The following is a 26,626-nucleotide window of genomic DNA, read 5'->3' on the forward strand; positions in this document are numbered from 1 at the left end:
CGAGTGGGAGACTTTTCAAATGAGAAGGTGTGATCCCGTATCAGATAACAGCAGCGACACCTATACCCTTCCTCTCACATCACTGGCATCGAGATGAGACTGGCTTAAAATAAAAACTGTGTGTGTGTGTTTTACAAACTTCTGTTTTGAGTTTCTACATAATTGGAGATGAGATTCAGCAACACTTGGAGAACAATGGAATAAAATAAAAAAAGCTTCTTTATTGCTAAAAAGTAGAACCAACGTTGGTTAATAAAAAATATAATAAATAAATTCCAATTTCCTTCAAGTGTTGCTGAATCTCCTCTCTCCTTGGTTGGAAAGCGAGGTCGCGACAGTGATCCCTTCCCTTTGAGTTTCTACATAGACAGTCTGTTGTCGTGAAAACACAAGCCGTTTGAAGTGTGTGTGGTATCACTACCAGTGGCTGGTTCAACATGTGTAGACTTGAGGGGAAAGCACACACGTACATAAAACTAACATGTATCTGCTGCTGTCTGCACTGTATCTGCCCTTCTGCACTCGGAGACAAACACACAGAGTGCATTTACATTTGAACATTTTATTCATTTAGCCGACGCTCTTATCCAGAGTGACTTACAGGAGCAATTAGGGTTAAGTGCCTTGCTCAAGGGCAGATCTTTCACCTAGTCCGCTCGGGGATTGGAACCTTTCGGTTACTGGCCCAATGCTCTGAACTGCTAGGTTACCTGCAGCTACAGGGTGGAACTCACTGGTGTTGTGTAAACACTGACAGTCTATGACCCCCACGCCTGGGAATCATGGTCCCTACAGGGCTGTGACGACAACATCAGGGTTTTGTGACGCCTGTCCAGTAGGAACACAAGGTTACATTTCTCCAGCCCCATCCCTCAGCTTTATGGCAAAAACAGTGGTGGGCTGCTGTTCAACTGAAAATCTAATTAAATAACTGTGGATTTAAAAGGCCCAGTGCAGTCAAAAGTATATTTGTATTGTATTGTACAGCAGTTGATAAAAACTAACACTGTAAAAGTGTGATAAAAAAAAAAAAATCTGTGTTATTTCCACATAGTTGCTGGTTGAAAATAGAATCTACACAGGATCCTCTAATCAACCGGTTTGCATGGGCAGGTGTTTCGGCTGGGGACATACCAGGCGGCAAATTGGTTAATAGACCAATAACAAAGAGAGTTCCAAACCTCTCTGCCAATAACAGCTAGTTTTAAGTTTTCCCCCGCCCCACCCAGAAATTATTTGATATACACTAATGTCCATTGTTTCTTGGCCCAAGCAAGTCTCTTCTTCTTATTGGTGTCCTTTAGTAGTGGTTTCGTTGCAGCAATTCGACCATGAAGGCCTGATTCACACAGTCTCCTCTGAACAGTTGATGTTGAGATGTGTCTGTTACTTGAACTCTGTGAAGAATTTATTTGGGCTACAATTTCTGAGGCTGGTAACTCTAATGAACTTATCCTCTGCAGCAGAGGTAAATGGGTCTTCCTTTCCTGTGGCGGTCCTCATGACAGACAGTTTCATCATAGCGCTTGATGGTTTTTGCGACTGTACTTGGAAGAAATATTCAAATTTCTTGAAATGTTCCATATTGACTGACCTTCATGTCTTAAAGTAATGATGGACTGTCATTTATCTTTGCTTATTTGAGCTGTTCTTGCCATAATATCAACTTGGTCTTTTACCAAATAGGGCTATGTTCTGTATATCACCCCTACCTTGTCACAACACAACTGATTGGCTCAAACGTTTTAAGGAAAGAAATTCCACAAATTAACAAGGCACACCTGTTAATTGAAATGGATTCCAGATGACCTCATGAAGCTGGTTGAGAGAATGCCAAGAGTGTGCAAAGCTGCCATCAAAGCAAAGGGGGGCTACTTTGAAGAATCTCAAATCTAAAATATATCTTGCTTTATTTAACACTTTTTTTGGTTACAACATAATTTCATGTGTTATTTCATAGTTTTGATGTTTTCACTATTATTCTACAAAACAGTAAAAATAAAGAAAAACCCTTGAATGAGTAGGTGTTCTAAAGCTTCTAACCAGTAGAACACTGAACTAAAATATAAACACAACATGTACTGTGTTGGTCCCATGTTTCATGAGCTGAAATAAAAGTGTGTTCCATATGCACAAAAAGCTTATTTCTCTCAAATTTTGTGCACAAATTTGTTTACATCCCTGTTAGTGAGCATTTCTCCTTTGCCAAGATAATCCATCCACCTGATAGGTGTGGCATATCAAGAAGCTGATTAAACAGCATGATCATTACACAGGTGCACCGTGTGCTGGGGACAATAAAAGGCCACTCAAAAATGTGCAGTTCTGTCACACAACACAATGCCACAGATGTCTCAAGTTTTGAGGGAGCTTGCAATTGGCATGCTGACTGCAGGAATGCCCACCAGATCTGTTGCCAGAGAATTTGATGTTCATTTCTCTAGCATAAGCCACCTCCAACGTCGTTTTAGAGAATTTGGCAGTACGTCCAACAACTGCAGACCACGTGTATGGCGTCATATTGGCGAGCAGTTTGCTGATGTCAATGTTGTGAATGGTACGGGCAGGCATAAGCTACGGACAACGGACACAATTGCATTTTATCGATGGCAATTTGAATGCACAGAGATACCGTGACGAGATCCTGAGGCCCATTGTCGTGCCATTCATCCGCCGCCATCAACTCATGTTTCAGTATGATAATGCATTGCCCAATCAACAACCGGATCAACTCTATGTGAAGGAGATGTGTCGTGCTGCATGGGGCAAATGGTGGTCACACCAGATACTGACCTTTTTCTGATCCACACCCCTACTTTTTTCTTTTTTCTTTTAAGGTATCTGTGACCAACAGTCATGTGAAATCCATAGATTAGGGCTTAATGAATGTATTTGTGTTGTTGTCTGTTCACACTGCTATGCTTTATCTTGGCCAGGTCGCAGTTGTAAATGAGAACTTGTTCTCAACTAGCCTACCTGGTTAAATAAAGGTGAAATAAAAATAAATAAATACAAAATTTACATGACTGTTTTCTTTATGTGAACTGTAACTCAGTCAAATCTTTGAAATGGTTGCGTGTTGCTTTGTATTTTTGTTCAGTGTAGTTATTTTGTTAGATACTTTTCCCTATTAGCTGAAATCTTATTTTCTTCAAAGCCCTTCGCTAGCAAACATGTTTCACTAAGAAACAAAAAATATACTGCACTCTGAACCACAAAACGTTGCTAGATTCATTAAAGTGTTGTTAGACAAAGCAAGAAAAGTCAACTTCAAAATGTGATGTAGTTTTAGTTGAATTTACAGCTGTTGTTGGTAAGTAATGAATCTGTTAGCTTCTAGAGTAACTTCCTCAACCTTTAAGTGTTTTAGGATTTGAAGACTGGTATGGAATAATCTCCATAACAGTTTGACAGGTCTGAGAAAGTGCCTGAGGGCACATCTGTGTGCTGTGTCAGGGAGAGGGAGAGAGATGGCCCCTTAATGGTGAATTTGTGACAGAAGGGGCTGCTGAACAGTGGGAGAGGTGTGCGTGTCCATTAGTTGTGATGAGTGAACAACAGTTACCTTGGCTTCGATGACAGCCTCGCTACATGCCTGTAGCATGGTCAGGTGATGAGCGAACACCAGGAACTTTAACTTCTCAGTCTCCAGCAGCATCTTTATGTAGTCTTTCACTGCTCCGGCCTATAGGAGGACACCACAGAGGGGCCAATAGGAATGCAATAACAACATATTAGAATACATCTCTATGCGAAGGCCATACAGGGGAAATCAACCAATGGAAGGGAATTAATCATGAATTGCTATGAGACACATACTCAAGACTTCACATATATTTGTCTTGAAGGACCACATATACGATACACCCCCCCCAATCGACAGTCCTGTCCTGCTGTCCACATGCCACACACCTCCTGGACTTCAGACCTCTGTCACCAGTCTCTGCTCGCTCACCTAGAGACTTGGACTGTTAATTATCAGAAGGCCTTTCCTCTCAGAGGGGGATAATGAAAGTAGGTCTAAGCAGGTCTAGCTAGAAGCCCCCTCCTCCATCTGCTAATGGAAACTTCTCATTACTGGGTTGCTGGGTTGCTTTTAACTCTGCAGAAGTTTAATTAGTGCAACACAAACTTCCTGTCCACTGAAGCAGTGATATGTTATCTCTCTTTAAAGTCCATCATCAGAGGCAGCAGGGTCTCTGGGTAATTGGGAGCATCTGCTGCTGCTGGTAGACGGGGTAAAAATAAAAACCCTGTCCCCCTCCACACTGCCAAACTCGGTCCCAAAATGACACCCTATTCCCCATGTAGTGCACTACTTTTGACCAGGGCCCATAGAGCTCTGGTCAAAAGTAGTGCACCATGTAGGGAATAGGGTGCGATTTGGGAAGCATCCATGGTCCACTCGCCAGGCATTCACATCCGCTTCAGAAGTGACATGAGATGGGTGTGTGTGTATCCACTCACCCCTCCAAAACGTTATTTTCTGTCAGTGTGTGTGAAGCAGCAGCCAACCGAAAGGGATGGGCGAGGAAATGAGACAGGAGGATGACACGTCTACAGCGACACAACGGTGAACTTTAATCAAGCGGAGGAGGAGGAAGGGAAACTGAGAGAAAAGCCAATCAGCAAACAAGACGGAGCGAAACAAGCCAACCGGTGAGGAAGGATTCCTCCGCTGATTACGTTCAGCAGGCTGAGGCTGTCTGAGGCTTTGTTAACCTTGGTGCAGGATCCTTATTACAGAGGAGCCTGGGTCATGTTCAGTTAGACACCTAACAAACGTAAAACTGTCCAAAACGGAGCGAAACAGGTGGAGGTACTATCTGTGCTTGTTTTCTGTTTTCTGTTGAAAAACGTTTGTATCCTGCGTACCAAGCCAGCTTCCTTCACTTAAAGTCACCTGGAAGTTAACGGCTGACATTCTTGCCTGGTGGCGTTACCATGGCAACCACATGAGAAGTAACACCTTGGAAAGGTTCTGCTATATTTGGGTTCGGTCTGCTGTGTCGAAAAGGTTTACTTTAGAAAAAAAACTGAGAAATTGAAAGGCCACAGTTATGGCTGTCCAGAGTTATGATGGCCAGCCAGAACGCTTTCACTAAGGGGTGGCAGACCTTCACTCTGTTCCCAATGGCGATGCGCTCTGAGTAATGTGAAGCATAATAACCTATGGGACGGAGAGCCTTGCATCTGAGGAGAAGAAAAAAAACATGCTTGTCACCTTTTGACACCGCCCTTCAACAAACAACCTCTCTACAGAGAGACAGAGACACAGAGAGAGAGAGACCCTTTTCTAGAACGGTGCAGAAGTGCTGGGCCAGGAGGGGGTTAGGTGCCTGTGTGTGTATATACACTGTACCTTAGCGATGGCGGTCTGTTTGTACATGCGTGTGACGAGCCCCATGACTTCAGTGAAGGGGTTGTCCGTGGCAGAGACCCCCGAACCCATCGTCCTCATCAGGCGCTCCCACTCCTCCAAGCTGCCGCTCGCCTCCTGCACACACACACACACCACACACACACGCGTCAAAAGGCCTGTCTCTTTCTTTCTCTTTCCCCTCTTCTCTGTTTGCAGCTATAAGAGCAGAACATGTTGCTGAGGATGGTACCCTACTTTTCCTCCTTCAGGTGGAGAGAAAGGAGGAAGGAGAAAAAGAAAGACAAGACAATTCCCAAAGACGCTGCTCCTCTCCTCTCCTCACGTCAGTAGTGCCTAGGTAGGTCACATGGGCTAGCCCAATTATAGCTGTATTGTGACAAGGGGATGTTGAAGATGGAGAACACACTAGCCCAACACAATAAATCACACAGTCTGCTCTCAAGGTGAAACACAATGAGTATTCTGGGGAGTTACTGTACAAGGGGATGTACTGTACAATGACAGTACGAAGGAGTATTTAGGGGTATTACTGTAGAATGGCAGTACGAAGGAGTATTTAGGGGTATTACTGTACAACGGCAGTACGAAGGAGTATTTAGGGGAGTTCCTGTAGAAAGGCAGTACGAAGGAGTATTTAGGGGTATTACTGTACAACGGCAGTACGAAGGAGTATTTAGGGGAGTTCCTGTAGAACGGCAGTATGAAGGAGTATTTAGGGGAGTTACTGGATGAAGGAGTATTTAGGGGAGTTACTGTACAACGGCAGTACGAAGGAGTATTTAGGGGAGTTACTGTAGAACGGCAGTATGAAGGAGTATTTAGGGGAGTTACTGTAGAACGGCAGGATGAAGGAGTATTTAGGGGAGTTACTGTACAACGGCAGGATGAAGGAGTATTTAGGGGAGTTACTGTAGAACGGCAGTACGAAGGAGTATTTAGGGGAGTTAGGGGTATTACTGTAGGAAGGCAGTACGAAGGAGTATTTAGGGGAGTTACTGTACAACGGCAGGATGAAGGAGTATTTAGGGGAGTTACTGTAGAACGGCAGTACGAAGGAGTATTTAGGGGAGTTAGGGGTATTACTGTAGGAAGGCAGTACGAAGGAGTATTTAGGGGAGTTACTGTAGGAAGGCAGTACGAAGGAGTATTTAGGGGAGTTACTGTAGAACGGCAGTATGAAGGAGTATTTAGGGGAGTTACTGTAGAACGGCAGTACGAAGGAGTATTTAGGGGAGTTAGGGGTATTACTGTAGAAAGGCAGTACGAAGGAGTATTTAGGGGAGTTAGGGGTATTACTGTAGAAAGGCAGTACGAAGGAGTATTTAGGGGAGTTAGGGGTATTACTATAGAAAGGCAGTACGAAGGAGTATTTAGGGGAGTTAGGGGTATTACTGTAGAAAGGCAGTAGGAAGGAGTATTTAGGGGAGTTAGGGGTATTACTGTAGAAAGGCAGTACGAAGGAGTATTTAGGGGAATTAGGGGTATTACTGTAGAAAGGCAGTACGAAGGAGTATTTAGGGGAGTTACTGTAGAAAGGCAGTACGAAGGAGTATTTAGGGGAGTTAGGGGTATTACTGTAGAAAGGCAGTACGAAGGAGTATTTAAGGGAGTTAGGGGTATTACTGTAGAAAGGCAGTAGGAAGCAGCTCTGAGAAGACAACAGATACATCTGAATTGTACAAATCTGAGGCAAAACCCATTTGCGAGTATTTTTTTTATGTATTTTTTTAATTTCACCTTTATTTAACCAGGTAGGCCAGTTGAGAACAAGTTCTCATTTACTACTAAGACACAGTCACATACATGTCCCCTTACCTTTGGTATGTAAATACAAAGACAAGCTATATATTATGATATTTAGACATACGGGGCCTTCAGAAAGTATTCAGACCCCTGCACTTTTCCACATTTTGTTACGTTACAGCCTTATTCTAAAATGGATTACATTGTTATTTTTCTCCTTCAAATCTACCCACAATACCCCATAATGACAAAGCAAAAACAGTTTAGAAATGTTTGCTAATTTATTAAAAATAGAAAACTGAAATATCACATTTACATAAGTATTCAGACCCTTTACTCAGTACTTTGTTGAAGCACCTTTGGCAGCGATTACAGCCTCAAGTCTTCTTGGGTATGACGCTACAAGCTTGGCACACCTGTATTTGGGGAGTTTCTCCCATTCTTCTCTGCAGATCCTCTCAAGCTCTGTCAGGTTCGATGGTGAGCATCACTGGACAGCGATTTTCAGATCTCTTCAGAGATGTTCGATCGGATTCAAGTCCGGGCTCTGGCTGAGCCACCGAGGAACATTCAGAGACTTGTCCTGAAGCCACTCCTGCATTGTCTTGGCTGTGTGCTTAGGGTCGTTGTCCTGTTGGAAGGTGAACCTTCGCCCCAATCTGAGGACCTGAGTACTTCGACCGTTCATCTTTCCCTCAATCCTGACTAGTCTCCCAGTCCCTGCCGCTGAAAAACATCCCCACAGCATGATGCTGCCACCACCATGCTTCACCGTAGGGATGGTTCCAGGTTTCCTCCAGACTTGACACTTGGTATTCAGGCCAAAGATTCCATCCTGGTTTCATCAGACCAGATCTGGCCACTCTACCATAAAGGCTTGATTGGTGGAGTGCTGCAGAGATGGTTGTCCTTCTGGAAGGTTTTCCCATCTCCACAGAGGAACTCTAGAGCTCTGTCAGAGTGACTATCGGGTTCTTGGTCACCTCCCTAACCAAGGCCCTTCTCCAGATCTGTGCCTCGACACAATCCTGTCTCGGAGCTCTATGGACAACTCCTGTGCCTCTGATATGCACTGTCAACTGTGGGACCTTATATAGACAGGTGTGTGCCTTTCCAAATCATGTCCAACCAATTGAATTTACCACAGGTGGACTCCAATCAAGTTGTAGAAACATCTCAAGGATGATCAATGGAAACAGGATGCAGCTGAGCCTCATATCAAAGGGTTTGAATATGTATGTAAATAAAGTATTTGTTTTTTATTTTTAATACATTTGCAAACATTTCTAAAAAACAGTTTTTGCTTTGTCATTATGGGGTATTGTGTAGATTGCTGAGGATTTAAATTTTTTTTTTAAATTGATTTTAGAATAAGGCTGTAACGTAACAAAATGTGGAAAAAGTCGAGGGGTCTGAATACTTTCTGAATGCACTGCATATAAACCCCATACATGCATATATTCATTATTTCATTCACACTGACTGCATACATACAGTCCTTATATTAGCCAGCCAGTGGAGAGCGTAGGCTGAGGAGAGTGTGTGTGTGTGTGTGTGTGTGTGTGTGTGTGTGTGTGTGTGTGTGTGTGTGTGTGTGTGTGTGTGTGTGTGTGTGTGTGTGTGTGTGTGTGTGTGTGTGTGTGTGTGTGTGTGTGAGAGAGAGTCAACCGCATGTGATTTTGGAATGCAGCAGCAGGTGAGGTCTCTTTGTACTGAGAGAGAGAGAGATCAGAGAGAGAGAGAGAGATCAGAGAGAGAGATCAGAGAGAGAGAGAGAGAGAGAGATCAGAGAGAGAGAGAGAGATCAGAGAAAAAAAAGAGGCCATGCATTCTTCTGGCTGACAGAGGTAACAGAGGATGAGAGGGAACAGAGGATGAGTTCTACCTCATTACTTCAACCTTATACAGCAGCACAGAGAGGAGAAGAGCGTAGCGGAGGATGGAGGGCACCGAGTTTAGAGCTCACGAGTAAAGTTTACACACTAGACTAGAGAGCTCATACAGAGGCTAGCGGAGAGTGGAGCTTATAGAGTAGTTTACACACTATTAGAGAGCTCACAGAGGCTAACTCAGAGATTATGGAGTTCACACTGAGTTTATAGAGCTCACAGAGTATAGAGTACACAGAGTTTAGAGCTCACAGGGTAGAGAGCTATAGAGCTCACAGAGTTTACACACTAGACTAGAGAGCTAGTTCAGAGATTATGGAGTTCACACTGAGTTTATAGAGCTCACAGAGTATAGAGTACACAGAGTTTAGAGCTCACAGGGTAGAGAGCTATAGAGCTCACAGAGTTTACACACTAGACTAGAGAGCTAGTTCAGAGATTATGGAGTTCACACAGAGTTTATACAGCTCAGAGTATAGAGTTTAGAGTTTGCACGGTATCGAGCTCTAGAGCTCACAGGATATAGAACTCACAGGGTATAGAGCTATAGAGCTCACAGGGTATAGAACTCACAGGGTATAGAGCTCACAGGGTACAGAGCTCACAGGGTATAGAGCTATAGAGCTCACAGGGTATAGAACTCACAGGGTATAGAGCTCACAGGGTACAGAGCTCACAGGATATAGAACTCACAGGGTATAGAACTCACAGGGTACAGAGCTATAGAGCTCACAGGGTACAGAGCTCACAGGGTACAGTGGTATATGGGATGGGGCCACAGTGTCTCCCGACCCCTCCTGTCTCAGCCTCCAGTATTTATGCTGCAGTAGTTTATGTGTCGGGGGACTATGGTCAGTCTGTTATATCTGGAGTATTTCTCCTGTCTTATCTGGTGTCCTGTGTGAATGTAAGTATGCTCTCTCTAATTCTCTCTTTCTCTCTCTCGGAGGACCTGAGCCCTAGGACCATGCCTCAGGACTACCTGGCCTGATGACTCCTTGCTGTTCCCAGTCCACCTGGCCTTAGTGCTGCTCCAGTTTCAACTGTTCTGCCTGCGGCTATGGAACCCTGACCTGTTCACCGGACGTGCTACCTGTCCCAGACCTGCTGTTTTCAACTCTCTAGAGACAGCAGGAGCGGTAGAGATACTCTGAATGATCGACTATGAAAAGACAACTGACATTTACTCCTGAGGTGCTGACCTGTTGTACCCTCGACATCCACTGTGATTTTTATTATTTGACCCTGCTGGTCATCTATGAACATTTGAACATCTTGGCCATGTTCTGTTATAATCTCCACCCGGCACAGCCAGAAGAGTCTTCCTAGGTTTCAGCCTTTCTAGGGAGTTTTTCCTAGCCACCGTGCTTCTACACCTGCATTGCTTGCTGTTTGGGGTTTTAGGCTGGGTTTCTGTACAGCACTTTGAGATATCAGCGGATATAAGAAGGGCTATATAAATACATTTGATTTGAAGTAATTCAGTTTTATAGAACAGACAGCTAGTGCTGATCAGTATGAAAGGCTACTTTACTTATGAACGGAAAAGGGCAAGACTGAAATAAAAACCATATGGCAATGGGAGATAAAATAATAATTAGTGTAAATTGGATACCATTGCCGAGCAACAGGATGGGAGAGCAAGAGAGGGAGGGTGGGGAAGTGCGAGAGAGATATGATAATGAGGGGATATTTTCAGAATATTTAGCACCTCGTCCCCTCTGCCTAGAGGGGTCCGTCCGTCTGTTTGTCAGCGTGTATGTGTGTGTTTCGGTCTGTATGCCTGTCTGTCCGTCCGTCCGTTACCTTGGCAGCGTCTTTGGGCAGGTCGAAGGGGATGCGCTGGCGTATTTTGGGGGGTAGCTGGGGGAGGACCTGGACCTTCAGCCTCCGGATCATGATCTCACTGAGACGCTGGTGGAGTTCCTCTAGATGAGAGGCACCACGACAGTCCCACTGTCTCCTGTTTCCAAGGAACCTGGGAGGGACAGATAATAACAGTCCCACTGTCTCCTGTTACCAAGGAACCTGAGAGGGACAGATAATAACAGTCCCACTGTCTCCTGTTACCAAGCAACCTGAGAGGGACAGATAATAACAGTCCCACTGTCTCCTGTTACCAAGGAACCTGAGAGGGACAGATAATAACAGTCCCACTGTCTCCTGTTACCAAGGAACCTGAGAGGGACAGATAATAACAGTCCCACTGTCTCCTGTTACCAAGGAACCTGGGAGGGACAGATAATAACACTGTCTCCTGTTACCAAGCAACCTGGGAGGGACAGATAATAACAGTCCCACTGTCTCCTGTTACCAAGCAACCTGAGAGGGACAGATAATAACAGTCCCACTGTCTCCTGTTACCAAGCAACCTGAGAGGGACAGATAATAACAGTCCCACTGTCTCCTGTTACCAAGGAACCTGAGAGTGACAGATAGTAACAGTCCCACTGTCTCCTGTTACCAAGGAACCTGGGAGGGACAGATAATAACAGTCCCACTGTCTCCTGTTACCAAGCAACCTGGGAGGGACAGATAATAACAGTCCCACTGTCTCCTGTTACCAAGCAACCTGAGAGGGACAGATAATAACAGTCCAACTGTCTCCTGTTACCAAGCAACCTGGGAGGGACAGATAATAACAGTCCCACTGTCTCCTGTTACCAAGCAACCTGAGAGGGACAGATAATAACAGTCCCACTGTCTCCTGTTACCAAGCAACCTGAGAGGGACAGATAATAACAGTCCCACTGTCTCCTGTTACCAAGCAACCTGAGAGGGACAGATAATAACAGTCCCACTGTCTCCTGTTACCAAGCAACCTGGGAGGGACAGATAATAACAGTCCCACTGTCTCCTGTTACCAAGCAACCTGGGAGGGACAGATAATAACAGCCCCACTGTCTCCTGTTACCAAGCAACCTGGGAGGGACAGATAGTAACAGTCCCACTGTCTCCTGTTACCAAGGAACCTGGGAGGGACAGATAATAACAGTCCAACTGTCTCCTGTTACCAAGCAACCTGGGAGGGACAGATAATAACAGTCCTACTGTCTCCTGTTACCAAGGAACCTCGGAGGGACAGATAATAACAGTCCTACTGTCTCCTGTTACCAAGCAACCTGGGAGGGACAGATAATAACAGTCCTACTGTCTCCTGTTACCAAGCAACCTGGGAGGGACAGACACCAGGGTTTGGGTCAGTGTGTGTCTGCTGCAGTGTCATTATGCGACTGCCCAGTATGTACACACTGCTGTTTGTCATTTTGGGAGGAAAGTGGCGGATGTAGCATTTTCACCATGCCAATGGTCAATATTACTGTGTGTGTGTGTTTGTATGTGTGTGTAGGGCATTACCTGTAGTGGGCGTTACAGTATTGTTTGGTATAGTCACTCCACGTTCCAAACATCCTAGGATAGAGAGCCTCTATCTGCATAAAGAGCTGTGGAAACATAATAGATGGAATGTGTGTGTGAGAGAGAGAGAGAGAGGTGTGGCAGGTGTGTTCTGCCCCCTCCATTCTAACCATCACTCTTCAAGGCACTAAACGGAACATTTCTGCCATGATGATAATAATGGACAATTATTCAAATGGAGCTTTTCAGGCAGCAGCCATGTGAATAACTACAGCCACTGTGTCTGTCCTCATCAAAGCACTGCAGCAGCACAGTGGAGCCAAGAATCCTCTGCTGTTACACAGGGAAATGAAAGGTTTGGTGTAGTGAACAATAGTAACGTGTGGGTGGAAGGGAGGGATGCTGCTTCTCTGGCACGGGCTCTGTGTGGTGTGGTGTGTGTGTCATTTTAAAGTTATAAATACTACAGAAAGAACAGAGCTGCAATGGTTTCTAGACCCTTTAAATCCCAGACCATCTGTATTCAACCAGCCCTTCATGCTTCCTCTAGGACAGGTTCAATACATATCTGTGTCTGTGAAAGACTGAAGGCAGACAAAAGGAATGATAGGATCCCAGCGGGCCAAGCTGGTTGAAATGTCAGAATAGAACAGAAATGTGTGATCGGGGGAAGGCGTGTGTTCGGACGCTTGGACCTTCGGGGGTACCGTACCTCCTCTGGCCGTCCCAGGGCCGGGGTGCCCGTCAGTAGGATGGCCCGCTTGGCGTTCTGGATGAGTGGTACCAGTATCTTAGACCTGGCTGCGTTCCTGGACTTGAGGTAGTGGGATTCATCCACCACCACCACATTAAACCTCTGTCTGGTCAGAGCCTCCACCAGGGGGCGTGCATCTGTGGTGAGCAGCCCGTAACCCAACACTGTTACCTTACTGCTACTGATCCCCCTATATAACACACACAGAGGGTTATAATGTGTTATGTATGGGTTATAGTGGGTTATAATGGGTCTGTGGTGAGCAGCCCGTAACCCAACACTGTTACCTTACTGCTACTGATCCCCCTATATAACACACACAGAGGGTTATAATGTGTTATGTACGGGTTATAGTGTGTTATAATGGGTCTGTGGTGAGCTGCCTGTAACCCAACACTGTTACCTTACTGCTACTGATCCCCCTATATAACACACACAGGGGGTTATAATGTGTTATGTATGGGTTATAGTGTGTTATAATGGGTCTGTGGTGAGCTGCCTGTAACCCAACACTGTTACCTTACTGCTACTGATCCCCCTATATAACACACACAGGGGGTTATAATGTGTTATGTATGGGTTATAGTGGGTTATAATGGGTCTGTGGTGAGCAGCCCGTAACCCAACACTGTTACCTTACTGCTACTGATCCCCCTATATAACACACACAGGGGGTTATAATGTGTTATGTACGGGTTATAGTGTGTTATAATGGGTCTGTGGTGAGCTGCCTGTAACCCAACACTGTTACCGTACTGCCTCTGTAGAGTGGACAGAGACACACCGATGATCAATAATCTCTAACAGTGAAAACATTGACTGCTGTTGTACTGATACTGTCAACTTGAACTAAATTGATTGAGAAAATAGACTTTAATTTAGCAGGAATTAAAATATCAATTTGCACATTTACAATTTTATACTGCAGGTTAACGTTTATTGTCATGGGTCTTGTCCAGGAGCAAGAACTGAAAGATCTCCCTTAGATAGACCAGCTGCAAAGTCAACATGTACTATGTTGTCAAAATCATGAAAACAAAAATTAGCTTTTTGGTCTTAATTGAAGGTTATAGTTAGACATTAGGGTTAGCAGTGTGGTTAGGGTTAGACATTAGGGTTAGCAGTGTGGTTAGGGTTAGACATTAGGGTTAGCAGTGTGGTTAGGGTTAGACATTAGGGTTAGCAGTGTGGTTAGGGTTAGCAGTGTGGTTAGGGTTAGCAGTGTGGCTAAGGTTAGACATTAGGGTTAGCAGTGTGGTTAGGGTTAGACATTAGGGTTAGCAGTGTGGTTAGGGTTAGACATTAGGGTTAGCAGTGTGGTTAGGGTTAGACATTAGGGTTAGCAGTGTGGTTAGGGTTAGCAGTGTGGTTAGGGTTAGCAGTGTGGCTAAGGTTAGACATTAGGGTTAGCAGTGTGGTTAGGGTTAGACATTAGGGTTAGCAGTGTGGTTAGGGTTAGACATTAGGGTTAGCAGTGTGGTTAGGGTTAGACATTAGGGTTAGCAGTGTGGTTAAGGTTAGACATTAGGGTTAGCAGTGTGGTTAAGGTTAGGGTTAGGCATTAGGGTTAGCAGTGTGGTTAGGGTTAGACATTAGGGTTAGCAGTGTGGTTAGGGTTAGACATTAGGGTTAGCAGTGTGGTTAAGGTTAGGGTTAGACATTAGGGTTAGCAGTGTGGTTAAGGTTAGACATTAGGGTTAGCAGTGTGGTTAGGGTTAGACATTAGGGTTAGCAGTGTGGTTAAGGTTAGACATTAGGGTTAGCAGTGTGGTTAAGGTTAGACATTAGGGTTAGCAGTGTGGTTAAGGTTAGACATTAGGGTTAGCAGTGTGGTTAGGGTTAGACATTAGGGTTAGCAGTGTGGTTAAGGTTAGGGTTAGACATTAGGGTTAGCAGTGTGGTTAGGGTTAGACATTAGGGTTAGCAGTGTGGTTAGGGTTAGACATTAGGGTTAGCAGTGTGGTTAGGGTTAGACATTAGGGTTAGCAGTGTGGTTAGGGTTAGCAGTGTGGTTAGGGTTAGACATTAGGGTTAGCAGTGTGGTTAGGGTTAGACATTAGGGTTAGCAGTGTGGTTAGGGTTAGACATTAGGGTTAGCAGTGTGGCTAAGGTTAGACATTAGGGTTAGCAGTGTGGTTAAGGTTAGGTTTAAGAGTTGATGACTTTGTGGCTGTGCTAGTTAGTGACCACTCTGCAGAGGTGCCTCCAGAACAAAGGAAAAACATGAACCTGCATTTTAACAGGTGGAGAACTTCAGAAGGGAAAGCAGGACCACAGCCAAGCAGCGTAGGAAAAACAGACCAGAGTCCAGGTGAAGTTAACATGGGGTAACGTACAGCGTGTCCCTCTTGGTCTCCACCAGGTTAATATCTCCAGGGTTGAGCTCAGGTATCCACCTCTCCATCTCCTCGATCCAGAGGTACTTTAGAGAGGAGGGCACCACGATGAGCAGAGGCCACTCCTGTCTGTAGGCGTAGGCCACAGAGATAGCCTGCACCGTCTTCCCCAGACCCATCTGGAGAAGAGGATTAACAATACAATATGGAGGATGAAAACAATGATGTATGTGTATAATCGATGAAAACTCATTTCAAAAACAAAAGAAACCGAACACAATCATTGCCTGGCTCAAAAGTAAGCAAACAGCATGTGATGGAGTGTTCGTGAAATTCTGAGACACCAATAGATTCTAGAATGACTTTGTGTCAAAAATGATTACATGGCTAGGAAGGTTTCTTAAACTAGACAAATTAATTCAGAGGGAGCATAGCATATATTATTTGAGGAAACTAGATTTGATATGACTGGGGAGTTGGGTTGTGTGTGCTTCACGGCTTACCTCATCTGCGATCATACACCTGAAACAGAGAAGAGAACGACGGGGTTGAGAGTGGAGGACACAGAATACTTCATGTATTCACGCAATATTGCACTAGCAATCAAATCAAAATGGATTGGTCACATGCGCCGAATACAACGGGTGTAGACTTTACCGTGTAATGCTTGTTTACGAGCCCTTCCCAACAACGCAGTTTAAAAATATTAATACAAATAAAAAATTGTAACACAAGAGGAATACAATTAAATACACAAGAATGGAGTTATACAGGAAGTACCAGATCAATGTGCAACTATATACAGGAAGTACCAGTACCAGATCAATGTGCAGAGGTACAAGGTATTTGAGGTAGATATGTACATGAAGGCAGGGTAAAGTGACTAGGCATCAGGATAGATAATAATAAGGTATTTGAGGTAGATATGTACATGAAGGCAGGGTAAAGTGACTAGGCATCAGGATAGATAATAATAAGGTATTTGAGGTAGATATGTACATGAAGGCAGGGTAAAGTGACTAGACATCAGGATAGATAATAATAAGGTATTTGAGGTAGATATGTACATGAAGGCAGGGTAAAGTGACAAGGCATCAGGATAGATAATAATAAGGTATTTGAGGTAGATATGTACTAGAAGGCAGGGTAAAGTGACTAGACATCAGGATAGATAATAATAAGGTATTTCAAGTAGACATGTACATGAAGGCAGAGTGAAGTGACTAGACATCAGGATAGATAATAATAAGGTATTTGAGGTAGATATGTACATGAAGGCAGGGTAAAGTGACTAGACATCAGGATAGATAATAATAAGGTATTTGAGGTAGATATGTACATGAAGGCAGAGTGAAGTGACTAGACATCAGGATAATTAATAATAAGGTATTTGAGGTAGATATGTACATGAAGGCAGGGTAAAGTGACTAGGCATCAGGGTAGATAATAATAAGGTATTTGAGGTAGACATGTACATGAAGGCAGAGTGAAGTGACTAGACATCAGGATAGATAATAATAAGGTATTTGAGGTAGATATGTACATGAAGGCAGGGTAAAGTGACTAGGCATCAGGATAGATAATAATAAGGTATTTGAGGTAGATATGTACATGAAGGCAGGGTAAAGTGACTAGACATCAGGATAGATAATAATAAGGTATTTGAGGTAGATATGTACATGAAGGCAGGGTAAAGTGACTAGACATCAGGATAGATAATAATACGGTATTTGTGGTAGACATGTACATGAAGGCAGGGTGAAGTGACTAGACATCAGGATAGATCATAATAAGAGTAAAATAAAGAACAGTAGCAGTAACAATGATGAGTGTAAAAGTGTGTGTGTGTGTGTGTACGTGCATGTGTGTTTGTGTTGTGTCGGTATGTGTGTGTGTGTGTTAGCATATGTAGTGTATATGAATGTGTGTGGGTTTTGTGTGGGAGTGTCAATGTAGTGTGTGAATATGTATGTACAGTGTCTTCAGGGAGTATTCAGACCCCTTGACTTATTCCACATTTTGTGTTACAGCCTGAATTTCTCTCACCCATCTACACACAATACCCATAATGACTCAGTAAAAACATGCTTTTAGAAAGTTGCTAATTTACTGAAAATGAAATACAGAAATATCTAAATTTACACACTGTAAGTATCCACACCCCTTTGCTATGACACTCCCAATTGAGCTCAGGTGCATCCAATTTCCTTTGATCAACAATGAGACGTCACCACAACTTGACTGGAGTCCACCTTTGGCCAATTCAATTGTTTGGACATATATAGACAGGTGGGTTTCTTTCTAAGGTCCCATAGATGACAGTGCATGTCAGAGCAGGAACTATATCCTGAAGTCCAGGGAACTGTCCGTAGAGCTCCAAGATACAATTGTGATGAGGCATATATCTGGGGTAGGGTATAAAACAATTGATTCCAAGAGCACAGTGGTCTCCATCATTGAGAGAATGATGGAACTACTCAGACTCTGTCTACAGCTGGCCCTCTGACCAAACTGAACAACTGGGCAAGAAGGACCTTGGTCAGAGAGGTGACCAAGAACTCAATGACCACTGACAAAAGTACAGAGTTCCTTGGCTGAGATGGGAGAACATGCCAGAAGAACAACAGTCTATCTACAGCACTTCACCAATCTGGGCTTCATGGGATAGTGGCCAGACGGAAGCCACTCCTGAAAAAAAGGCACTTGACAGCACAACTGGAGTTTGCAAAAAGGCACCTGAGACTCTGAGATCATAAGGCAAAAGATTCTGTGGTCTGACGAGACTGAAATTGAACTCTTCGGCCTGAATGCAAAGCGCTATGTCTGGAGAAAACCAGGAACAGCGCATCACTCGTCTAACACCGTCCCTACCGTGAAGCATGGTGGTGGCAGCATCATGTTATGCGGCATGCAGGGGTGCGTGCTTAGTCCCCTCCTGTACTCCCTGTTCACCCACGACTGCGTTGCCAAGCATGACTCCAACACAATCATTAGGTTTGCTGACGACACAACAGTGGTAGGCCTGATCAACAACGATGAGACAGCCTATAGGGAGGTGGTCAGAGACCTGACGTTGTTGTCCTGGCACCACACTCTCTCCCTCAATGTGAGCAAAACAAAGGAGCTGATCGTGGACTACAGGAAAAGGAGGGCCAAACAGGCCCCCATTAACATCGACGGGGCTGCAGTGGAGAGGGTCAAGAGTTCAAGTTCCTTGGTGTCCACATCACCAACAAAATATCATGGTCCAAAAACACCAAGGATTTGAAACTCTCACCTAAAGGTTAACACCTTCAGTTGGTGCTCACTATTGTGATTTTTACACAAACATTCCTTCATCTGATGTTTAGTTTGTTTCCTGTCTAAGTTTGGTGGGGTTTTCCTTTTGTTTGCCTGTTCTTGGGCAAATTTAGTTGGCGCTCATGGTGGGTGTCTTTTAGGTCCCAGTTGTTGCTAGTCAACTCTCAGTAGACACCCCCCTGAATGTCTTTCAGAAGCCCTCCTAAAACCCACCTGTTTCGGCTGTTGTCAGTGACTGTTAGTTCCCCCTTCTGTTTGAGAGACATTCTTGCTGGGGAACGTAACACTAACACAACAAAATGTGGAATAAGTCAAGGGGTATGAATACTTTCTAAAGACATTGACACACACACACTGCTGTGAAAAAATATTTGTCCCCTTCCTGATTATCTTTGTGTAATATTACAATTTGTTTGATGATCTGAAACATTTAAGTGTGACAAATGTGCAAAAAAAATAAAAAATCAGGAAGGGGCAAATACTTTTTCACAGCACTGTGTGTAAATATATATATATAGTCTAGTGAGTGTGCAGTAACAATATAGCCTAGACTATGGTCACCATTTCAAACTAAGAATCATGTTGATATTGCTAAATGTATTATGACATAAGCAATATCATCACAAATAAGAGGTCTGATTTCCAGTCAGGTCTGTCCATCAGTTGGATACAACAGAGCCACTGCCAATTCAATAATAATCACACCACAGCTTCCTCCCTTTGCAATTCTAAGTGTAGTAGCTCCACAGATCAATGATGACAGTTTTATTACCCTGCTCACAAGGTTATAAGCTGTTAGCCTGTTCCCTCCACCAGCCTTTACAAAACAGGCTTTATCCACACCTCCCTGTTCATAACGGATTCCACCAACACTCTTTCTAGCACTTCTTTTTCAGATAGTATCTACAGTGAATTCGGAAAGAATTCAGACCCCTTCCCCTTTTCCACATTTTCTTACGTTACAGCCCTATTCTAAAATGGAGTAAATACATGTTTTTCCTCATCAGTCTACACACAATACCCCATAATGACAAAGTGACATTTTTGCAAATGTTTTACAAATAAAAAACTGAAATACCTTATTTACATAAGTATTCAGACCCTTTGCTATGACTCAAAATTGAGCTGAGGTGCATCCTATTTCCATTGATCATCCTTGAGATGTTTCTTCAACTAAATGCCAAGTGTCACATCTGGAGGAAACCTGGCACCATCCCTAAGGTGAAGCATGGTGGTGGTGGCAGCATCATGCTGCGGGAAGGTTGTTCAGCAGCAGGGACTGGGAGACTAGTCAGGATCGAGGGAAAGATGAACAGAGTAAAGTACAGAGAGATCCTTGATGAAAACCTGCTCCAAAGCACTCAGGTCCTCAGACTGGGGCGAAGGTTCACCTTCCAACAAGACAACGACCCTAAGCACACAGCCAAGACAATGAAGGAGCGGCTTCAGGACAAGTCTCTGAATATTCTTGAGTGGCCCAGCCAGAGTCCGGACTTGAACCTGATCGAACAACTCTGAAGAGACTTGAAAATAGCTGTGCAGCGAAGCTCCCCATCGAACCTGACAGAGCTTGAGAGGATCTACAGAGAAGAATGGGAGAAACTCCCCAAATACAGGTGTGCCAAGCTTGTAGCGTCATACCCAAGAAGACTTGAGGCTGTAATCGCTGCCAAAGGTGCTTCAACAAAGTACTGAATAAAGGGTCTGAAAACTTATGTAAATGTGATATTTAAGTTTATTTTTAATACATTTGCAAACATTTCTAAAAACCTGTTTTTGCTTTGTCATTATGGGGTATTGTGGGTTGATTGATAAGGGGGAAAAAACGATGTAATCAATTTTTGAAAAAGTCAAGGGGTCTGAATACTTTCCGAATGCACTGTATATTGAAATAGGTTTTAGGCTACTCCTAATGCTCATTATCATGGCTGTTCGTGGTCGTTTGGGCTTCTTTAGCATAATGGACAGATTGTAAGTCTCTTTGGATAAGAGCGTCTGTTAAATGACTTGAATGTAAAATGTAACACAGGTAGGCAACACCAGTCTGCAATGATGGTGAGATGTGCTATTCAAAATGTAACACAAGGTAGGTAGAGCTCGTCTACCCATGAGGAAAGCAGTTGTGATCCCCCTCCCTCCCCTTCAGTTGAACAGCATGATTAATGAGCACCTTCCACTGGTGTTTCTTCTAATTGCCAGCCCACTCTGCTCAACCAGCATAATGCATACACACAATGGGAGTGGAGAGAGGGAGGGAGATTGAGAGAGAAAACAGAGGGAGAAAGACAGCGAGAGAGGCTCCTTTCAACCAGGTGCTTTCCATTTCTCCACGCATTAATCATTCTCCTTTCAATAAGCTGGGTGCATCTCAAAAGTCACCCTGTTCCCTATGCAGTGCACTACTTTTTAGCCCAGGCTGTTGTCAAAAGTAATGCACTATACAGGGAATAGGAGGCCCGTTCAGCCAGACAGCTGGTTTCCTGGAGGATGCTCTGACTGCCACCGTTGCTTGACAACAGCACGTTGAACAACTTTTTAATGTTATCTGTGAAACCCACCAGCACCAAGATGTCTGTAAACGCAGCTCTTCCTCCCGGGATGGAGGCGGGGTCTTTGACCTTCCACACAATCATTTAAGTCTTTTGTCTTGTCTTCAATGGAACATAGAGTAGACGACTTACACTGAGGCTCATACATTACCATACATTAATATTATTCATGCTTTCTTATCCACGGACAGGTAGGCTATTCAAGTAGTGGGATTATTTTTCTGGGACCTGTACCTATCTTTCAATATCAACAACCTTATGTTATTTTTAGTATTACACAGTCATTGATTACTGTATTGTTGGGTTTAGAGTTAGCAAAAAAGGCATTTCACTGTACTTGTGCACGTGAAAACACTAACACTTGAAAACATTTTTTTTAATGGGAACACACCTCACTAATCCTATCAGATCTACAAGCTCTAGGATCATTCAGCTAAGTCATGCATTAGGCCTATGTCAGCATGCAAATAAAGCTATTTTACATACTTGTCACATTTTCCCCGTCACTGCATCGTGATGAATCAGCATTTTGTAATTAAATCATTAATAAGCCTTTATAATTGATGTAGAGCTGTTTCTGCTTAGTCTGGCTCAGCAAAGCAAGCGCCTGGCTGACAATTACACCCCCATCTCAAATGAAACACTGTTTATATCATACAATAAGGAGGGGGGTAGTTTTAACTTATTTTAAGTCATATCTTTAAATCTATTGGCTAAGGATGTGACAAATCACACATGACATCCAAACTGAGAATATCATCGGGGACCAGTTGTGTGTTGGGGACCTGTGTTGGGGTCCGGGGATTTGATGCACACATCAACATCGGCTGTGGTACTGAATTTCACAGTCATTTTGAAGCTCAGGCAAGAGAAACAACAACACAGTCTATCTGTCTATTGATCTGTCGTAACACCAGCGTCGGCGTGGCAACCCTTACAAGTGGCCCCGGCAGACACTTACAATAACGCTTTAGTTAGATGGCATGTGATGTGCTTCGCACAACCTCATTCAAATATCATTTTTAAGTTAACTGACATTATGTCCGAGTGGAATGCAATGTAACTGACATTATGTCCGAGTGGAATGCAATGTAACTGACATTATGTCCGAGTGGAATGCAATGTAACTGACATTATGTCCAAGTGGAATGCAATGTAACTGACATTATGTCCGAGTGGAATGCAATGTAACTGACATTATGTCCAAGTGGAATGCAATGTAACTGACATTATGCCCGAGTGGAATGCAATGTAACTGACATTATGCCCGAGTGGAATGCAATGTAACTGACATTATGCCCAAGTGGAATGCAATGTAACTGACATTATGTCCAAGTGGAATGCAATGTAACTGACATTATGCCCAAGTGGAATGCAATGTAAGTGACATTATGTCCAAGTGGAATGCAATGTAACTGACATTATGCCCAAGTGGAATGCAATGTAACTGACATTATGCCCGAGTGGAATGCAATGTAACTGACATTATGCCCGAGTGGAATGCAATGTAACTGACATTATGCCCGAGTGGAATGCAATGTAACTGACATTATGCCCGAGTGGAATGCAATGTAACTGACATTATGCCCGAGTGGAATGCAATGTAACTGACATTATGCCCAAGTGGAATGCAATGTAACTGACATTATGCCCGAGTGGAATGCAATGTAACTGACATTATGCCCGAGTGGAATGCAATGTAACTGACATTATGTCCAAGTGGAATGCAATGTAACTGACACTACATTATCATAAGAAGATTAGTACCAGGCTCCCAGCCTTTCTAAATTGCATTACAAATAAATAAATTGGCATCAACGTAATTCCAAACCAGGCTACATATTGATGCGAGGTGGGCAATCAAACAACCTGATTCTCGATTAGAAAAGTCTGTACAATGTATAACTATAAGCTAGAGTTCTTCAATACAAACATGTCAACCTCTGTCCACGGAGGGTGTCCTAAAAGACAAACCAAACTTGGCAGTCAATGTGTGTGTTGCTCTGATCTGCCTCAGCCTCTGGTCCCACTACAACAACTCCAACACAGCACCTGGCCCTGCTCTCCTGATCGCTAACAGCTTGCATCACTAGTCTCCATGGAGAAACCGTACACAGAGCCCTACAAAGCTCCGATAGTGTTTACTGTCACATTAATGCCTCCAACATATTGACTGGATGACTCATCCTCATAGTACAGCACTTCTACTGTCCCTGTATTGATCTACTGCTCAGGCTGACTACTCTGACCTGACTGTCCCTGACTGCCTGTCCCCTGGGATTCTGACATCCACTGATTGACTGACTGACGAGTAGTCAGGCTCTGGCTGGCTTTTTCTTCTGCTGCTCACATTGTGTGAGGCTGAGGTGATTCTGGCTACAGGCGTAATACAATTTATTTTATTTTATTAGCTTTTAAAGTAAAAATCACTTATTGAATAAAGTGAGCACAAACTGTGCTTCTGCTTACTATTTGGGACCTTGGCAGGGTTACTGTAAAGTACTTTGTGACAAAGCTGTTGATGTAAAAAGGGCTTTATAAATCAATTTGATTGATTGATAACCAGTTCCCTAACAACCACCTACCTTCCATTCTTTGATAGGGCGAATTTGACCCCCTCCTTTTGGAATGGCATCAGTCTCTGTTGTAGCTTGTCTGGGAGAAATGACAACTGACTGTCCCATCTCCTGTCAACATGGGAGTTCTGGCGATCACAATCCCTATCCTGGACCTCACTCATGGCCCGTCTTGACTTTTAGATGCCTTTGCAGAGAATGAAAAGAGAGCGAAAAAACAACAGTAAGAAGAAAAACCAACCCTGGCTGACAATTAATCATCCAGCCTGGCTTTGGCATTTTGCAAAAATGGAGGCACTACTCAAATTTGCCTCCATGTGGGTTCGATTCCCACGGGGCCAGTATGAAAATGTATGCACTTACTAATGCTATGGATAAGAGCGTCTGCTAAATGACTAAAATGCCTATTTAAAATGCTTTCAGTGCCGTTTTACAGCTTGGTGATGCACCATGTCTCAGTACAACTGTCCTCCTCATGCATGTATTTACCTGCGACAATATCAGGAACAGGCTGCTGAACTGCCACGAAATGACTGCTCCTTTTCTCCTATTGGTAAGATGCTAAGAGACTGCTGGATTACCCAGTGCAAGGATATCTGTTAAGGTAAGACAAAGAACGAGAAGACTATTGATGCTAGGAAGAATAGGGATACAGGAGGGTTACAAAGGTACTCTGACAAATACGGTTACATTAACTTCCACGGTAACGTTAGCTAACTAGCTAGCTATGCACAGCAAATTCCCTCCACGTTTTTAGCTACAGCTCAAACCAATTCAAACCATGTACAATAGATTATACATGCTAAGGCTTTGCACTTGTTAGTTTGAAAAAATACATTAGTAAGAGGATACAGACCACCAGTGCAGAAATTTTTTGATACAGATTTGCATGTGCAGTAGTTTCGCGGGAAACTTTGACAGTAGTTACGTAGTTTGCGTAGCGGATTCCATAGGAGTTGCGTTCAAGATAAGAAGCCTGCAACTTTCTTGAATCTTGACTAAAAAGCTATTTTTATTTTTTTCCCAACGATACTTTTCTAAGTGATTTCAAATGCATATCGACTTTATCAGACTCAAAAGCATGCTAAATACATATAATTTTAGTCGTACATGACCCCTACAGTAGAACGATCACTGGACGCTCATTCGGATTTGCTGGGCATACTGTCAGTCCCAATGCTTCCTGCTGTACTCTCCAATTTCCCGGATTTGCTGTTTCGTCTTGTGCTGAATGTTAGCCTCGGTCTGTTGCCGCTACACACTGATCTTTCCTGTGGCCACACGCAGATACAGCTGTTTTTATAAATCATTCTGTTTTGTCAACGTTTCTGGTAAGACAACATGTGTTTGTTTCTTCGCACGCGTTCTTTGTAGGGATTAACGGTGAATTTGTGTAGTTAGGTTATCAAATTACAATCTTAGTGGCAAATTTAGCTAGCTTAGTTAGCTAACTAGCTAAGGTCGGAATAATTTGTCGAGCTGAAGGGCTACGTTAGCTAACTAGCTTGTTGGCTAGCTAGCTAAACTCAAAGGAATTCAAAGTTCAACTTGGCACAGGTAAGAGTTGCGTTTAGATGGCTTGATTTTAATACAAACAAATCATTAATAACGAGCTAGTTAGCTAAAATAGTTATCATTTATCGTGGTTAGCTAACGTACCTAGCTTCCCCCGAAGCGCCGCAAGCAAGGCCTGCTCGTTTGCCTCATCAATAACTAGTTACCTTTGCAAACTCGCTGTTGGCTAGTTAACAATAGTAACTAGCTAGTTAGCTATGCATTTTAGGCATGCAGGAATGATACCTCTGTACAAACTAAATATACATGTTTGAAATAACACTGTTTTTCTAGTTAGCTCTAGTTGGTAGAACTAAGGAACACTAACGTTATATCGTGCAGTTCGTGCCTTTTGAAGTAACTTTGTTTTCGCGTTAACTGTCCGCTAATGGCAATGGTTAACGTTCACCAGCCTGTGTATGTCAATGTGAGAATAAATAACATGCTAAAATGGTGGAGAGAACAACGTTGCTCCCCAGTCCGAGGTACCTGTTGGGAACATCCACAAGAGGTGTCCTTCCACCGCAGTTCTCTTACCCGTTCACAATACACAAACGAAAAAACACTCCTTCACATAGTCCTCGAGCTCTAGTGCAGTTCATAATTGGAGCATGGACAACATCTTATTTCAAGGCATGTCATGAGCATGACGCAAAAGCCCTACTAACTATTTGGGCTAATTGTGTTTAACATATTCTGCATGACACTTCTCTTCGTGTATCATGTTCAGCTGTCCTCAAATCGCTTGCTATTCCTCTTGTCAGAGGGATGGAGTGCTGAAAGAACGGTCACTGACAGGGCTTGTCTTCAGACTTTCATTCTAAAGTAGGGAATGTATTAATGTTAAATCACTATCATGCCACCAATAATGTGTAATTTGATTGCCAATTTGCTGGGATCTCTCTATGCAGGCATACCTGGGCTCCCGAGTGGTGCAGCAGTCTAAGGCACTGCATCAGTGCTAGAGGCGTCACTACAGACACCCTGGGTTGAATCCAGGCTGTATCACAACCAGCCGTGATTGGGAGTACCATAGGGCGGCGCACAATTGGCCCAGCTTCATCCGGGTTTTGCCGGTGTAGGCCGTCATTGTAAAAAATAATTAGTGAAATAAAGGTAAAAACATAAAAGTGCCTACCATTGGCTTGGCTGGTGTGATGAAGTGGTTTATACTACTAAAGTAAA

General features: G+C 43.5%; 1 protein-coding gene across 4 annotated transcripts in view; it reads right to left on the reverse strand.

Annotated features, from left to right (window-relative positions):
- Positions 1-26,342, reverse strand: part of LOC129847477 (DNA annealing helicase and endonuclease ZRANB3-like) — a 68,388-nt gene extending 42,046 nt beyond the window's left edge. Inside the window, exons 1-10 of one of the 4 annotated variants that reach the window (XM_055915281.1) lie at positions 25,931-26,342; positions 24,377-24,483; positions 23,897-24,074; positions 15,966-15,984; positions 15,463-15,641; positions 13,085-13,316; positions 12,373-12,458; positions 10,822-10,993; positions 5,363-5,497; positions 3,566-3,685 (exon numbers count right to left, since the gene is read on the reverse strand). In XM_055915281.1, the coding sequence (XP_055771256.1) occupies positions 3,566-3,685; positions 5,363-5,497; positions 10,822-10,993; positions 12,373-12,458; positions 13,085-13,316; positions 15,463-15,641; positions 15,966-15,984; positions 23,897-24,051 (1,098 nt within the window). In that variant the 5' untranslated portion in view covers positions 24,052-24,074; positions 24,377-24,483; positions 25,931-26,342. The other 3 variants (XM_055915282.1, XM_055915283.1, XM_055915284.1) reach the window with 3 other exon arrangements.
- Positions 26,343-26,626: the final 284 nt, after the last annotated feature.

The sequence above is a fragment of the Salvelinus fontinalis genome, unplaced genomic scaffold (assembly GCF_029448725.1).
Source record: "Salvelinus fontinalis isolate EN_2023a unplaced genomic scaffold, ASM2944872v1 scaffold_0865, whole genome shotgun sequence".
Taxonomy (NCBI): Eukaryota; Metazoa; Chordata; class Actinopteri; order Salmoniformes; family Salmonidae; genus Salvelinus; species Salvelinus fontinalis.